Source organism: Bos javanicus, chromosome 1 (assembly GCF_032452875.1).
Source record: "Bos javanicus breed banteng chromosome 1, ARS-OSU_banteng_1.0, whole genome shotgun sequence".
NCBI classification, from domain to species: Eukaryota; Metazoa; Chordata; class Mammalia; order Artiodactyla; family Bovidae; genus Bos; species Bos javanicus.
Window position 1 is genome coordinate 119,210,569 of NC_083868.1, and position 15,659 is coordinate 119,226,227.

General features: G+C 38.4%; 1 protein-coding gene across 2 annotated transcripts in view; it reads right to left on the bottom strand.

Moving 5' to 3' along the window:
- Window positions 1–5,193: 5,193 nt before the first annotated feature.
- The window catches only part of CPA3 (carboxypeptidase A3), a 32,174-nt gene continuing 21,708 nt past the window's right edge, over window positions 5,194–15,659 (bottom strand). The window contains exon 11 of one of the 2 annotated variants that reach the window (XM_061419132.1): window positions 5,194–5,755. In XM_061419132.1, the coding sequence (XP_061275116.1) occupies window positions 5,568–5,755 (188 nt within the window). In that variant the 3' untranslated portion in view covers window positions 5,194–5,567. The remainder of the gene's footprint in view (window positions 5,756–15,659) is intronic. The other variant, XM_061419136.1, reaches the window with a different exon arrangement.

Genomic DNA, 15,659 nt, shown 5'->3' on the forward strand with positions numbered 1-15,659 from the left:
ATTTTGAGTAAAATGGTTTCCATCTGAATGGAATATCTTTTTCTATTCCTTCCCTTTGAACCTGTGGGCAAACTTAAAGCTGAAGTGAGTTTCTTGTAGGCATCATATAGTTGAAAGTGAAAGTGAAAGTTTTAGTTGCTCATTTGTGTCCAACTATTTGCAACCCCATGAACCTTAGCCCACCAGGTTCCTCTGTCCATGGGATTCTCTCAGCAAGAATACTGGAGTGGGTAGCCATTCCCTTCTCCAAGGGATCTTTCCAATACAAGGACTGAACCCAGGTTTCCTGTACTGCAGGCAGATTCTTTGCTGTCCGAGCCATTAACGAAGCCCATCATATAGCCCACAGAGTCAGACCTGCTTTGTTTTGGGTATGTGCTCATTATCTGCTAAAGTGTGTTTTCACTACGATTGGAAGCATACACAGGGAGCTGGCCATGAAGTGTGTATATTTGTGTTTCTGTGTGTGTGTTTGTGAAGTGCTTGGAGTAGCTGTGCTGGTTGGGGAAATCTGTGGGCAAGATATCCCAGTGACTCGTAGGTAAGCCTCCAGAATGGAATCTGTGATGCGGTTGGAATCATTCATGTCTCTTTGATGCGTTCTACTCCCAGATGCTGTTCTCCCAGCTGCTCACTGCTCCCAGCCATGCAGCTCATGACTCAGTATGCTGGATGAGACCAGAGAGAAATGGGCCTCCAGGATAGTGTCCCACATAGGTGAGGGAGCCAGGTGCTCACTCACATACCCTCCCTTTCCTCTGTGGGATAAATCACAGGCCAAGAAGAGTTCTCTTAGACTGAGTTGTGGCACCTTCGGGGAAATGTGATGAGGGTGAAGTCAAACTATTCCTCTTCTCCTGTCCAATGTGTCCAATCTTGGATTTTTTTTTTTTTTTTTGCTCTGGTGGTATATTGGGGCTTCTCCACTGAACTCCTGGGCTTCCATAAAGTAAGTAGCTCATTGTTCAAGTGAGTATTGTATAGGGACTCCTGGTTTGTGGCCAAGAAGGGCTAGAGCCAGTTCATGGGCCATTCAGGGTCCATAGCTGGTACTGGGGTCTGTATGTCCATTCCCCTTGGCATATGGAGCTGGATTCTGCTGCTCCTACAGAGGCACCTTTGTCCCTGGATGGATGCCAAATTATTGTTGTTGAGGGGGACATGTTAGTGAGAGACATCTTATTTGGCCATCTTGGTAATGTCAGTCTCCATATATTACATTTGAACAAGCACCAGCTTAGGGTCAGAACAACTAGGGAAGCTGTAGGTGGCACTTCAGAGCAGGGAGACATTCAGGCCACCTAATTATAACAAATGCATTGGCATGCTATAATTATTTTGTAAAATTTCAGGACATCTAATTTACTTGTTTTTGATAATTGGAAATGTTTTATATTTTCCAGCTATCTAATATACATTTATGTATTTTTTCTGAATATTGTTTAAAAAAGCAAAGGAGAAAATCAATAGTAACAAACAACTACAAAAGAGATGAAGTTGCTATGCAAACTCTGAGATCCCTGGATTGGAGTTAAGTTTTACTTTTATGTGTGCATGTATTTTTCAAATTATGTTGGATTTTGTTTTCAGTTGTGCTTATAAACTTTTGAGGATCAATAACCCTTAAATTGGGCTTCGTTGGTGGCACAGCGGTAAAGAATCCTCCTGCAATGCAGGAGACACGAGTTCTGTCCTTGGGTTCGGAAGACCCCCTGGAGGAGGAAATGGCAACCTGCTCTAGTATTCTTGTTTGGGAAATCCCATGGACAGAGGGACCTGGCATGCTACAGTTCATGGAGTTGAAAAGAGTTGGACATGACTGAGCAACTGGGCACACAAACTCACACGTAGCAGTTTATAAACTTGGGCACAGTTTCTAGGTGTTATTACTTCTTATAGACATTTGTATAAATGAGTATTCAACTGAGATTATTTACTGCTACTGCTTTTTATTATTTGTGTCCTGGGAAATTAGCATCAATTTAATACTACCATATTTCATTATAGGTTTTTGGCATGTTCTCTTTTAGAAAAACTTTCATTTATATTTTCTATGTTAAAGGCAAAAAGTTAGTTTATAGTACTGAGAACCAGGTGGTGAAATCAACAAGTTCTCTGTCTTTGATCTTTTCCCATGTCTGCAGAAACCCAACATTCATCCATTTGAATGACCAGCATAATTTAAACACTTAGTAAGAGCAAGTCAGCAGAACCTGAGAATAAAGAGAACTTGTACATTTTCAGTGATCTCCTGCAAGTTTCTTTGGGAATTTCATCTAAAGAAAATCAAGCATAAATGTTTGTTTTAAGTGAGAAACAAACTCCTGTCAGTAAGTCTATTTATTTAGCCAGTGAGTACTTAGGTAGCTATAGAATGTATCCAGTGTGTTGGGGGTGGGGAAGATACTTCTGTTATGGCTCTTTTTTTAAAAAAAAAAGTTTATTTATTTATTTTTGATTACACACAGGCTTTCGCTAGTTGCAGTGAGTCGGGGCTACTCTCTTGGTGAAGGCTTCTCATCGCAGAGGCTTCTCTTGTTGCAGAGCATGGGCTCTGGGGCACAGGAGCTCAGTAGTTGCAGTTCTTGGGCTTAGTTGCCCAGAAGCTTGTGGGATCTTCCTGGACCAGGGATCGAACTTGAGTCCCCTGCATAGGCAGGTGGATTCTTAACCATTGAACTACCAGGGCAGTCCCTGATGTGGCATTTTAAAATCAGTTTGAAGTCATAATGCCCATTGGAAACTAAAATTTACTTGCACTGCTAAAAATAATCAGTAAGATATTTCATTTTCTCTTGTAATGAAGACATATGTCTCAGCTACTAGATCATTGCCATAAAAATGTTCAAAATAGGAAACAATGTTTCTTGAGTGAATTTGGTGGTATGAACACTAGAATAGGAACGATAATTTAGATTTTTTTTGTGAGACATTGTCAAGAATACTTTAAGAGACAGCTCTACTTGTAACTTGGATACACAGTCATTTTACTGATAAATGAGAAATGACAAGGGAAGAATCAACTACTGACTACTCAAATTTTCCATAAGTACAATGAAATTTTAGTTTTTAAAATTTAATGTAGGTATTTTCTTCACATATTTATTTTCACAATTCACATGAAGTCAAGCAAATATCTAAGATATCATGCAAAAGGTATTTAATTAAGAAATGAATGATCTTGTAAGGATTTTTTTATTTTTTGTCACTCAAATGCTTTCTGTCTAATTGAGAAAAGAAATATTAAGCTATATTAAGGTTCAAATAAAATGGTGAGTAAAACTTTTGTGCCTTTTATAAACTGGGTGAACACTGGATGATATTCAACAATTGGGATTATCTCTCTTATCTCTATTACCTGCTGCTAAGTCGCTTCAGTTGTGTCTGACTCTGTGCGACCCCATAGACGGCAGCCTACCAGGTTCCGCCGTCCCCGGGACTCTCCAGGCAAGAACACTGGAGTGGGTTGCCATTTCCTTCTCCAATGCATAAAAGTGAAAAGTGAAAGTGAAGTCGATCAGTCGTGTCTGACTCTTCTCGACCCCATGGACTGCAGCCTACCAGGCTCCTCCGTCCATGGGATTTTCCAGGCAAGAGTACTTGGAGTGGGGTGCCATCGCCTTCTCCATCTCTACTACCTTAAGGCCTAATAGAATTAGAAATATTTTATGTACATTTTAAGATTATGATTTCTTTCAGTTCTTTATCAGCTGAGTAAGTGTGAATGAGTGTGTAATTCTCATATGGCAAATTTAATGGAACACATTTACATTCCTGTGTTCTGAGCCAGTTGTGAATGCTAAATATTTAGGTATAGATATTATATTTTTTATAAAGGACAGTTTAGTCTTATAATCAGGGCTTTATATTTTATCTTTTTTTGTCTCTGTCGCATTTTCCTCCTCTATCTGTAGAGCAATTTTATTAGTTTTATATAGGTTTCCCTATATAGGTTTTAGCGGAGAAAGCAATGGCACCCTACTCCAGTACTCTTGCCTGGAAAATCCCATGGACGGAGGACCCTGGTGGGCCGCAGTCCATGGGGTCGCTAAGAGTCAGACACGACTGAGCGACTTCACTTTGACTTTTCACTTTCATGCATTGGAGAAGGAAATGGCAAGTGTTCTTGCCTGGAGAGTCCCAGGGACTCCAGTGTTCTTGCCTGGAGAGTCCCAGGGACGGGGAGCCTGGTGGGCTACCGTCTCTGGGGTCGCACAGAGTCGGACACAACTGAAGCGACTTAGCAGCAGCAGCAGCATATAGGTTTTAGACAGTTTTCCATGGGAAACTTTTACCTACCTTCTAACTATCAGATATACCATCACCTTATAGATTTAATGACACTCTTTCTTTTGTGGGGCCTTAAAGGAGCCATAAGGAATGTCCCAGTTTATTTGTTAACCTGGTTTCTCGGAATCTTTTAAGATCCTCTAAATTTTTATACAGATTGTTTTGAGAAGTTTATAGAAAGTCAAGGAACTCTCTACTTACATCTCCCTTAAATTCTCGTTGACCATCTATTTCTGAATTTCCAGTATGTGGATACCAGTGTTATCATATGATGAGATATAGAAGAATAAAGTTAGAGAAAAGGTATTTTGTAGCACTATCTTAAGCAATATGGTTATAGACGTATAAAGGTAATAAATTATTCCGATTGACCTTAGTCCACATGACTTTCTCTTTCCAATTTGTAGTATATTTCCAGGCTTCTTTTCTGTCCATTGTTAGACAGGGATTACAGCTGATCAGACGTTCTGACTGTGTCTGTAACTGCCAAGAGGTGTTTTGGTAGGTAATTCCTCTGATTATGACACTTTAAACTGTTTTGAATTTAATGTACATTATGTTGATGAGCAGGGAGGCCTGGCATGCTGCGATTCATGGGGTTGCAAAGAGTCGGACACGACTGAGCGACTGATCTGATCTGATCTGATGTTGATGAGAACTGGATTGGTTGTTTAAGGCATTGAGATTCATTTCTAAATAAACTACTTTATTTCCTTCTAGAACATCCTTTTGCTATTGTGCAGATATAAACGTGGTCTACTTGTATTAAATATATGTAGGCAAAATGTTTTTTAAAAATTGAAGATATACTTCTGTGTTTACAGAATGCATAGAAAGAATTAATGCATGATTATTAGTACTAATAGAGGAATGTAGAGAACATAATTTATAAAAAACAGAAGGTAAGTTTTAGAATATGTTTTATTTTTATTATATTGGCACATGAAATGATGAAGCCACATGGTGAAAGTGGTTCTGAAGAACGTGAAGGTTCTCATTTTCGTCTCATGACCCAGAGTCTACTACCTTTCAAAATACTCAAAACAATACTTTATGCTGTGTTACAACTTAACTTGGTTAAACTTTCACCTAAAGCTATTTGTTAGGATGTTATGGAGAGTAAATAAAAGCAAAAAGAAATAACATAGGACTTAAGTGAGCAAGAAAGGATCTGTTCAGGTGGTATGGAAACCAATCTAGGTACAAGCAAAGACGTGACTTTCTAGTGAAAGGCATGGGAAGAATTAACTGGCTTATTCCAAACAGAGGGCAATTCTTTATGAAGTATGCTTGAGGATATACTTGATAATAAATTTGACAGCTAGCATGGTCTCTTTACATGTTGGCTTTATCTGAGATTCTGGAAGGAGAAAACCAAATCTTCCTTTATCTCGGAGCTCAAAGGCAAATGTGTGTTTGATGCCCAGGTTGTAAGCCCAGTCTAAAGAAGAACCTGATGTTGGGTCTGTAAAACATAAGCAGTAAATATTTAATTAGAAACAAATGTTAACATTTTTTTGAAAAAGAAATTCACCGGTGTAAAATTAGCAATGAAAAATAATTATATATACAATTAATTGCAGTAATGAATGAGAGCAGTAGTCTGCAGTGTAGTGCATGCCTGTGTGTTCAGTTGTGTCCAACTCTTTGCGACCCTGTGGACTATAGCCCGCCAGGTTGCTCTGTGCAGGAGGTTGCAGTGCTGAGTAAAAAATAATCACGGCTTTAGAATCCACCACATGTTTTAAATATGTGCTGTATATTCAGGATTACATTTTGCTTGGATCATTTTGAGTCTAAATTGAGTTCGTCTTCTGGGTGCATGTTGTCATAGATGGAGGTGGTCTGAGCAAATGCAAGCAGTTGAGGAGACTAACTCAGGAGTGGATGGGTCACTGAAAACCCACCAGGGAGGACAATACATACAAGATTCGAGAAATTAGATTCCTTCTAATAGTTCAGGTCTGTTTCCATTTATGTTGCTAGGATAAAATATTTCATAGTTAGGAGAAAGTTTAAATCAGTTATTTTAAGGATGTGTTTAATCCCCCTAATCCAACATTTCCATGTCAGTTTTTGTGAAATTTTACTAAGAATATTATTTGTTAAAAAGACCAAAAATATAAACATCTAGAGGTTATATATAAGCTTTATATAAGTGTATGCTAAGCTGCTAAGTCACTTCAGTCGTGTCCGACTCTGTGCGATCCCATAGACGGCAGCCCACCAGGCTCCCCTGTCCCTGGGATTCTCCAGGCAAGAACACTGGAGTGGGTTGCCATTTCCTTCTCCAATGCATGAGAGAGAAAAGTGAAAGTGAAGTCACTCAGTTGTGTCTGACTCTTCGAGACCCCATAGACTGCAGCCCACCAGGATCCTCTGTCCATGGGATTTGCCAGACAAGAGTACTGGAGTGGGGTGCCATCGCCTTCTCTGATATAAGTGTATATAAATGCTATAAATACATTTTTGTACATTTTGACTTACATAATAGAAAAATATATATTTTTGTATATAAAATTACTTACGTTTTAGAAAAAGTAATGAGTTTAACTGATACTAACATTTTAGATTTGAAAGATAAGAATTCAAAGTTGTGATGAAGAAGTAGAGAAAGAATATTTTGTTAGAGAGATAGGGTTGGCTTTAAAGTTATTCAATATGTATTTACCAAACCTTTAATATGTGCAATGCACTTTACTGGGAACTGTAGAGGGTGGGTGGTACAGGGTACGGAGATGAAGAAGATACTATTGGTGTGTTTGGAACTTCGAGTTGGTGGGGAAAGAAGTCAAATATGCAAATCAGTAGGAAAATCCCATAGATGGAGGAGCCTGGTGGGCTGCAGTCCATGGGGTTGCTAAGAGTTAGACACAATTGAACGACTTCACTTTCACTTTTCACTTTCATACATTGGAGAAGGAAATGGCAACCCACTCCAGTGTTCTTGCCTGGAGAATCCCAGGGATGGGGGAGCCTGGTGGGCTGCCATCTATGGGGTCTCACAGAGTTGGACACGACTGAGGCAACTTAGCAGCATCAGCAGCAGCAGCAGCAGAGATGTGGCAGACTATTAAAGAATCATAGGAAAGGTATAGTATCTTGTGAAGATTCAGAGGAAGAAAGCTATTAGGCCTGGTGAAGGGGATGACATTTCATGCTCAATACGTGCTGAAATACCACTTTCATGATGGAGATTGTATTTGGAGAGAGCCTTGAAGAAAGTCTAGTATTTTTCCAGATGGGAATTGAAGAAAGGCATTCTAGCCAGTGAACCACAAGGATGGAAAGCATGGAAGGGTTTAGGGACCAGTGAGATCCAGCTGCACTAGAAAACGGAACAGCAAGAATTTGTGGGCAAAGTTCAGAAAGCTTGTTAAGTCAGTAAAAATGTTTTGTTTGGAAACGAATTATAGCCATTTCAGTGCTGTACTTCCAACGGCACTGGAAAGAGACCAGTTAGGAGGTATTGTGGAGTGAAAGCCTGAACTAGCATAGCGTCACCACACAGGGAACAGAATTGGTCGGGCTTGTAAGAAAAGCCGGAATGGAAGAGTCACAGAATTTGAAGAAAATGATAGATATTTCAATCTGGGTAGCTGGAAAAAATCCACATGCTATTAACAGGAACAGAAATTCAGAGAGAGCAGTGATGGGGAAAAGAAAGGGTAAAGCAAGGAAGACAAAAGGATATGTTTAGCATCAGTTAGGGGATAGGTTCCTCCTACTAGGGATCTGGGAACCGGTGGCAGAACACTGGGGAGCTGTGTGGCCTGTAACAGCCAGAGAAATACCATCGGGATGTCCAGCCTTGACAAAATGCAAGAACCCTGTCTAGCCCTGGGGTAGAAGGTAGGGGGAACTCCTGGGCGGGGCTTGTGCAGGATCTCTGAGGCCATAGTTGGCTTTGTGTGCTTTTCCCCCTCAGTTCTGTGCACAGCACCTGCCAAATACACAGTGTTTGATGCAGAAGGATATGTGAAGCCTTGCTTATGCATTGACATGTGAATTGGAAAGTTTGGGAGGTTGATGAAAGCCAGGGGTTGCTGCCACCTTTCTCTTACTTACTGTGTCTTAAAGGAAGGTGTCTGGGAAAATGGATTTGGAAATTAACTAGCAGAAGCATCCTAAGTGAAATTGGCTTACACACACTTGTTCAGGGTCATTATGTCTTCTCGGTGGATTGATCCTTTTATCACTAATGTTCTTCTTTGTTTCTATCAAATTTCTTTGTTCTGAAATTTACTTTATCTGATGTATAGTATAGCACTCCTTTGGGTAATGTTTGCATGATATTTCTTTTTTCAGCCTTTTGGTTTCAACCTATGTTATATATGACGGGGGTTTCTTGTAGCCAATGTATTGTCATATTTTTCTGAACCCACCCTGCCAATTTCAGCCTTTTAATTAATATATGTAGGTAAATTATTGCTATCCCTTAAATCTACCATCTTACTATTTGATTTTTGTTTGATCCCTCCCTTTTTCATTCCTCTATTTCTTTTATTGCCTTATTCTTGGTTACATGAATATTTTTAGGGTTCCATTTTGATGTATTTATAATATTGTTTTTGAGTGTATCAATTTGCATAATTTTCTCAGTGGTTGTCCTATGTATTACAATATATACACATAATTTATCACAATCTACTGGTATCAGTGTTTTAGCATGTCAGATAATATATAGAAATCCTATTTGCCTTTAGATTCTTTCCCCCTTCCCACTTTTAAAATATAATTGTCTCAATTACTTCTCTACATATATTAAACTTCACATCAGATGGAGTTATATTGATTCAACTATCATAAGGAGAAAGATAGTCTATTTATCCTTCATTCATTCCCTAATCTGTTGTTTTTCTTTCCTTTCCACAGTTTCAGGCCTTTTGTTATTATTTATTTCTTGTTTGAAGAGCTTTCCCTACCCATCTTTAAAGCGTAGGTCTGCAGGTAACACATTCTCTTAGTTTTCCTTTGAGAATGTTTTTATTTCTTCTTCATTTCTGAAGGATGTCTTTGCTGAATATAGAATTTATGATCGATAGTTCTTTTAGCACTTGAAAAATGTTATCCGTTCCTTTTGACCTTCTAGGTTTCAAATGAGAAATCTGCTGTCATTTGAATTATTTCTCCCCCTTAGATTATTTCTGTTTCACTGCTTTCAAGAGTTTTTACTTTGTCTTTAGTTTTCAGTACTTTCCTTATGGTGTGGCTTGATGTGAGTTTCTTTGAACTTATACTGTTTGTGGTTCAGTTGTTTCTTAAGTATGTTGGTATATGTGTTTAGGAAATTTGGGAAATTTCAGTCTTTATTTCTTCAAATAATTTTTTCCAACCTTTTCTTTTTCTTCTCCTGATAATTGATGACATGAATGCTTGATCATTTGTTATTATGCCACAGGTCCCTTAGGCTTTGTTTATTTTTTTTTCAACTTATTTTCTCTCTTCAGATTTGTTAAGTTCTATTGTTCTGTCTTCAAGTTAACTGATTCTTCTCTACATCATATTCATTCTGCTATTGATCCTCTCCAGTGAGTTGTTAAAATTTAAGTTGTTGTGTTTTTCAGTTCTGTAATTTCTATTTGCTTCTTTTTTATAGCTTGCATTTCTTTGATGAGATTTTCTAAGTTATCATTTGTATCATGGCTATCTATAACTGCTCATTGGAGCATTTTTATGATAATGATTTTGAAATTCTTGTCAGATAATTCTAACAGTGAAATCATCTCTGAATGACATTTGTTGATTGTCTTTTTTCATTCGAGCTGTGATTTTTTTTCATTTTTGTCAGGGTAAGTGATTTTTGACTGTATCTTAGACACTTTGGCTACTATGTCAAATCTTAATGGAAATCTATTTTAGCAGGCAGTCACCCTGTTTAGGTTTCGCATACAGGCTCTATTCTTCTTTGGTGACTTCTGGTTCCAGTGTTAACATAGTTTTCAGAGCCTTTGACTTGCTGTTTTCACCTCGTTGGTTCCTCTGATGCTGCTGGGCTCCCACTGATCCCCATAGGTAACTGCTGCATGAGTGAAAGGTGATCTCCTGGCTGGGCATCTGAAGCCTCTAGATGGCAAATGCAGGCTTCAGCCTGTGAGGGTAGAGAGCACTTCCCTCTCTAGAAAAGAATAAGGAAGAGGGGGTGCCTGAAGACAGAACCTAGTGAAATACCTGAGTAATATCTATTTTGGGGAAAATAGCTGCTTTGGAGGCAGTCAGCAGAGACAGAGTAGAAAAGAAGAAGGAAGAGGCAAACCAGGTGAGTTTGGTGTCAAGGATGCCAAGGGAGTGTCAAGAATGGTATATCAACAAGGTCCAGTGTTGCAGGGAATTTTTGGGGCATGTTAGCTGGGATAAATACACTAGCTTTAGTGATCAAGAAGGCTGCCATTTTCAGCTAGAGTTGAGTTTAAGTTTATTAGAAAAAAAAGAACATAAAGGTAAGAGTTCGATAGCAATGGAGGTAGGGAAAATAGGGGTTGTGTCTTGCATGATGATTTAGAGTGTGCTACTACTGCTACTGCTAAGTCGCTTTAGTCGTGTCTGACTCTGTGCGACCCCACAGATGGTAGCCCACCAGGCTCCCCCATCTCTGGGATTCTCCAGGCAAGAACACTGGAGTGGGTTGCCATTTCCTTCTCCAATGTGTGCTAGACATTTCAATAAACGTGGCCAATTTCTAGCTGTACCAGCCTTCCATTTGCAGTTAAGTAAACTGCTGTGATTTCAAAGAGTTAAAGAATATGGATATTCCATTTTTACAAATTTACTTTATGTGACATCTCTCATTAAGATTAATGGTGGTGATTGAGAGTTTATGTAATTTGTGATTTTTTATAATTGTGTGATGTTATTGAGTGTAATACATTTTCTTTTATGATACCACTTTTTGTATCTTTGAAACCTTAAATTTGCAAACAAAAACTATATTAAGACATAAAATAAATACAACATTGAAAGCTTTTTACTTGTTAAGAATATATTATTATACAACTTAGTAGAACATGTTGCTTAGCCTTTTATTTATCTCCATCTGTACCCACTAGAATATGTGGATATATTTATAAAATATAATAACAAACACTTGCTAAATACCAGGAACCCTTCTAAGTGCTTTATGTGTGGTAACTCATTTTGTTAACTCCTAGCAAAACCTTATGATTTGGCACCAATTGCTGTTTTATAGAAGAGGAAATTTTGGCACAGAGAAATTAAGCAGTTTACTCAAAGACAACATAGATGTAGAAAATAGATAGGTGATGAGGATATACTGTGTAACAGGGAATTATAGCTATTATCTTATAATAACCTGTAATAACCATTAATCTGCAAAAATACTGAATTAATATACTTTAAGCCTAATGCTAATAGTGTAAGTAAAAAAAATACTTCAGTTACAAAAAAGGACCCATAGCTAGTAAGTGGTTGAATGAGGAATCAGACCCAAGCTGCATGTCTTCAGGGTTTGTATGACTAACCATTGTACTGTCCTACCCACCATATGTCAATCTGTAGTCCTCTTAACAAAAAGTCTTAATCAAGTTCTGCAAGGTAATCTTTTGTTCTGCTCACAACATTGTCTTAAAATATTGACAATAAGAAGAAAATTTCCTACTCTTTTCAAGGCATGTTAAGCACAAGGAACTCACTGTAATACACTCAAAACAAGTCAAAATAAAATTGAACTGAACTAACAATCTGGTTTCATTCCAAAGAAATCCACATAAAGTGACACTGGTGGCTTAACTTGTATGTTTTTAAAAACATATCAATATGCTTTAAACTGATAACATGCACTTTTATGTCAACAAGAGTCAAAATTCTTTTTTCAGCAAGAGCTGAAGCTCTAGATGCATGGGCATGGACTGAAATTCTTTTTTCCCCACATCTATTGCCTCTTGTATTTCAGTTCAAATGTCTTAGTGGATAGATATTGGATGTTGAGCTATAAATTCAGGGGTCTTGATTTTCTTCTTTTCAAAGTGTAGAGTGGTAAAGACATCCTGGAATGTGAAGTCAAGTGGGCCTTAGAAAGCATCACTGATGGAATTCCAGCTGAGCTATTTCAAATCCTGGAAGATGATGCTGTGAAAGTGCTACACTCAATATGCCAGCAAATTTGGAAAACTCAGCAGTGGCCACAGGACTGGAAAAGGTCAGTTTTCATTCTAATCCCAAAGAAAGGCAATGCCAAAGAATGCTCAGACTAATGCACAATTGCACTCATCTCTCACACTAGTAAAGTAATGCTCAAAATTCTCCAAGCAAGGCTTCAGCAATATGTGAACCATGAACTTCCAGATGTTCAAGCTGGTTTTAGAAAAGGCAGAGGAACAAGAGATCAAATTGCCAACCTCTTCTGGATCATGGAAAAAGCAAGAGAGTTCCAGAAAAACATCTATTTCTGCTTTAATTGACTATGCCAAAGCCTTTGACTGTATGGATCACAATAAACTGTGGAAAATTCTTCAAGAGATGGCCATACCAGACCACCTGACCTGCCTCTTGAGAAACCTGTATGCAGGTCGGGAAGCAACAGGTAGAACTGGACATGGAACAACAGACTGGTTCCAAATAGGAAAAGGAATACATCAAGGCTGTATATTGTCACTGTACTTATTTAACTTATATGCAGAATACATCATGAGAAACGCTGGGCTGGAAGAAGCACAAGCTGGAATCAAGATTGCCCGGAGAAATCTCAATAACCTCAGATATGCAGATGACACCACCCTTATGGCAGAAAGTGAAGAGGAACTAAAAAGCTTCCTGATGAAAGTAAAAGAGGAAAGTGAAAAAGTTGGCTTAAAGCTCAACATTCAGATAGCTAAGATCATGGCATCCGGTCCTATCACTTCATGGCAAATAGATGGGGAAACAGTGGAAACAGTGGCTGAGTTTATTTTTCTGGGCTGTAAAATCACAGATGATGATTGCAGCCATGAAATTAAAAGATGCTTACTCCTTGGGAGGAAAGTTATGCCAACCTAGACAGCATATTAAAAAGCAGAGACATTACTTTGTCAAGTAAAGTTCTGTCTAGTCAAGGCTATGGTTTTTCCAGTGGTCATATGTGGATGTGAGAGTTGGACTATAAAGAAAGCTGAGCACCAAAGAATTGTTGCTTTTGAACTGTGGTGTTGGAGAAGACTCTTGAGAGTCTCTTGGACTGCAAGGAGATCCAACCAGTCCATCCTAAAGGAGATCAGTCTTGGGTGTTCATTGGTAGGAATGATGTTGAAGCTGAAACTCCAATACTTTGGCCACCTGATGCAAAGAGCTGACTCATTTGAAAAGACCCTGATGCTGGGAAAGATTGAGGGCAGGAGGAGAAGGGGACAACAGAGGATGAAATGGTTGGATGGCAATACGGACTCAATGGACATGGGTTTTTGTAGACTGCGGGGTTGGTGATGGACAGGGAGGCCTGGAGTGCTGCTGTTCATGGGGTCGCAAAGAGTCGGACATGACTGAACTGAACTGAAAGAGTATAGAGAACAGTACTCTAGAGTTGAGAAACAAGAGCAGAGCTAGTGATTTTGATGTGTAGGAAGGCAACAAGAATGGCACTTTGAAATTAACTTTTTAATCATGATGTGACCCATAGACAGATGATATTATTGATGCAAACTTCTTGGTTCCCATCAATTCAGTGAGGTATTCTTGCTAACCAGGCACTATATTCAGTTATTTCTAAGATGGTAAAGGATTGGCTATGCTGTCAGTATGCACATATAAGCATTTCATGATGTTTTAATATCAATTTTTGTGTGCTTCATGGTTTACAGTTTGTGATCTGGAATGCTTATTTTTTATCCTATTTTGCCCCTAAGGGATCAAATCTTTCTATATCTCAATTTCATAGTTTATGAATGAGGGGTTTAGCTTATATCAGTGGTTCTCCACCCTAGTTTCATCTTAGAATTGCTTCAACCACTTTAAGAAAATTCAGACTCCTGGACCTCATCATGGACTAATGAAATCTGAATCTCTGGGGACAGGACCTGATCATCTGCATGTTGTAAAAGCTCCTCAGATAATGTTAATTAGAAGTCAGGCTTGAGAACCACAAATTAGATCATCTAGGTATCCTCCTGGTTTTAGATTTTACAGTTTGAACTTATTTGCTTATTAGGTTACAATTGCAGATATATTTATGTTCTTCTGGAGGCCAGGGATCTTTCCACAGTTTGGGTTTTAAAAATGCTCTCTCAGTCTTCTTTTTCTGTCTCCATCAAATCAAAGAGAAAAATACTGGTAAATGCTAGTTGCTTCCCCCAAATCCTGGAACATGTTAAATGACAATTAGAATACTGGAATGACTAAACTTTAATCGTGGGGTGCATCTCTTCTCTATTCTTACCAAGGCAACTGCTTGGCTACCCCTGCTTCTCATGAATATTTGATTAACATTTAATCAAATGCTTTATTAAAGGAGTGACTCCTTAGAGTTTTATACATCTATCAAGTTGCTGATGCCCATATATGGAAGAGGCAATTCTTTCTAAACCTGAATTGCTTAAAAAATCTTTATAATATATAATAAAAAGTTTAAAATACAACACAGTTGTATAGGATAATAATTCCTCTTTATCCTCCCATTTTTAAAGTGACATATGATAGCATGGAGCTGTGTTATCTTTAGGCATCTCCTCCTCCCAGTTAGAAGGTAACTCATTGAATGCAGTTGTTGTGTCTTTCATCTATCTCTCAAAGGTCCAAGTGTTGGGCTATTAGGCAGGTGCTCTGTAAATTCTTGCTTATTATGATTGTGATGCAATGCAAATGCATAGCTCTAGTATGCTCATAATTTTCATAGATGCAAATACATATCACATACACATACCTGTATGTTTGCATATACATACATGTATATACATGTTTGTATGTATGTGTGTGTGTATATATATATGTATATTGAAAGTGTGAGAGTAATAATCCTTTGATGCCCTAGCTGCCATTTGCAAAGTTTGTTCCTGCTCACAACCCTTTGTTCTTTGCTGCCAAGAATATTTGTGTGTTTTCCCTCATTATGATGTAGAAATTACTCTTACATCATACCTGGCTGGTTTATCTGGCCCTGCTATCTCCCAGTATCCACTAAGTAGGCTGACATTCTGTCCTTCGGTTCTTTGCTTATTTTTGTCCACTCATATAGCTGGGTATATCACCTGGTTTGAAATCTGGTTATCCACTTGTATGTGTAATGAATCCCTGGCCTGGTTATGTTGCAGCAAGATCTATTTGGATGCTGGCGATTGGCTGTGTCACTGTATTTTCTCTTCAGCCCTTTTAAGCTCACAGCTGGTTGATATGTAATTGCTGATGCATGTTCTCTAAGAATGGAACTTGTCTGGCTTTTAAAGTCA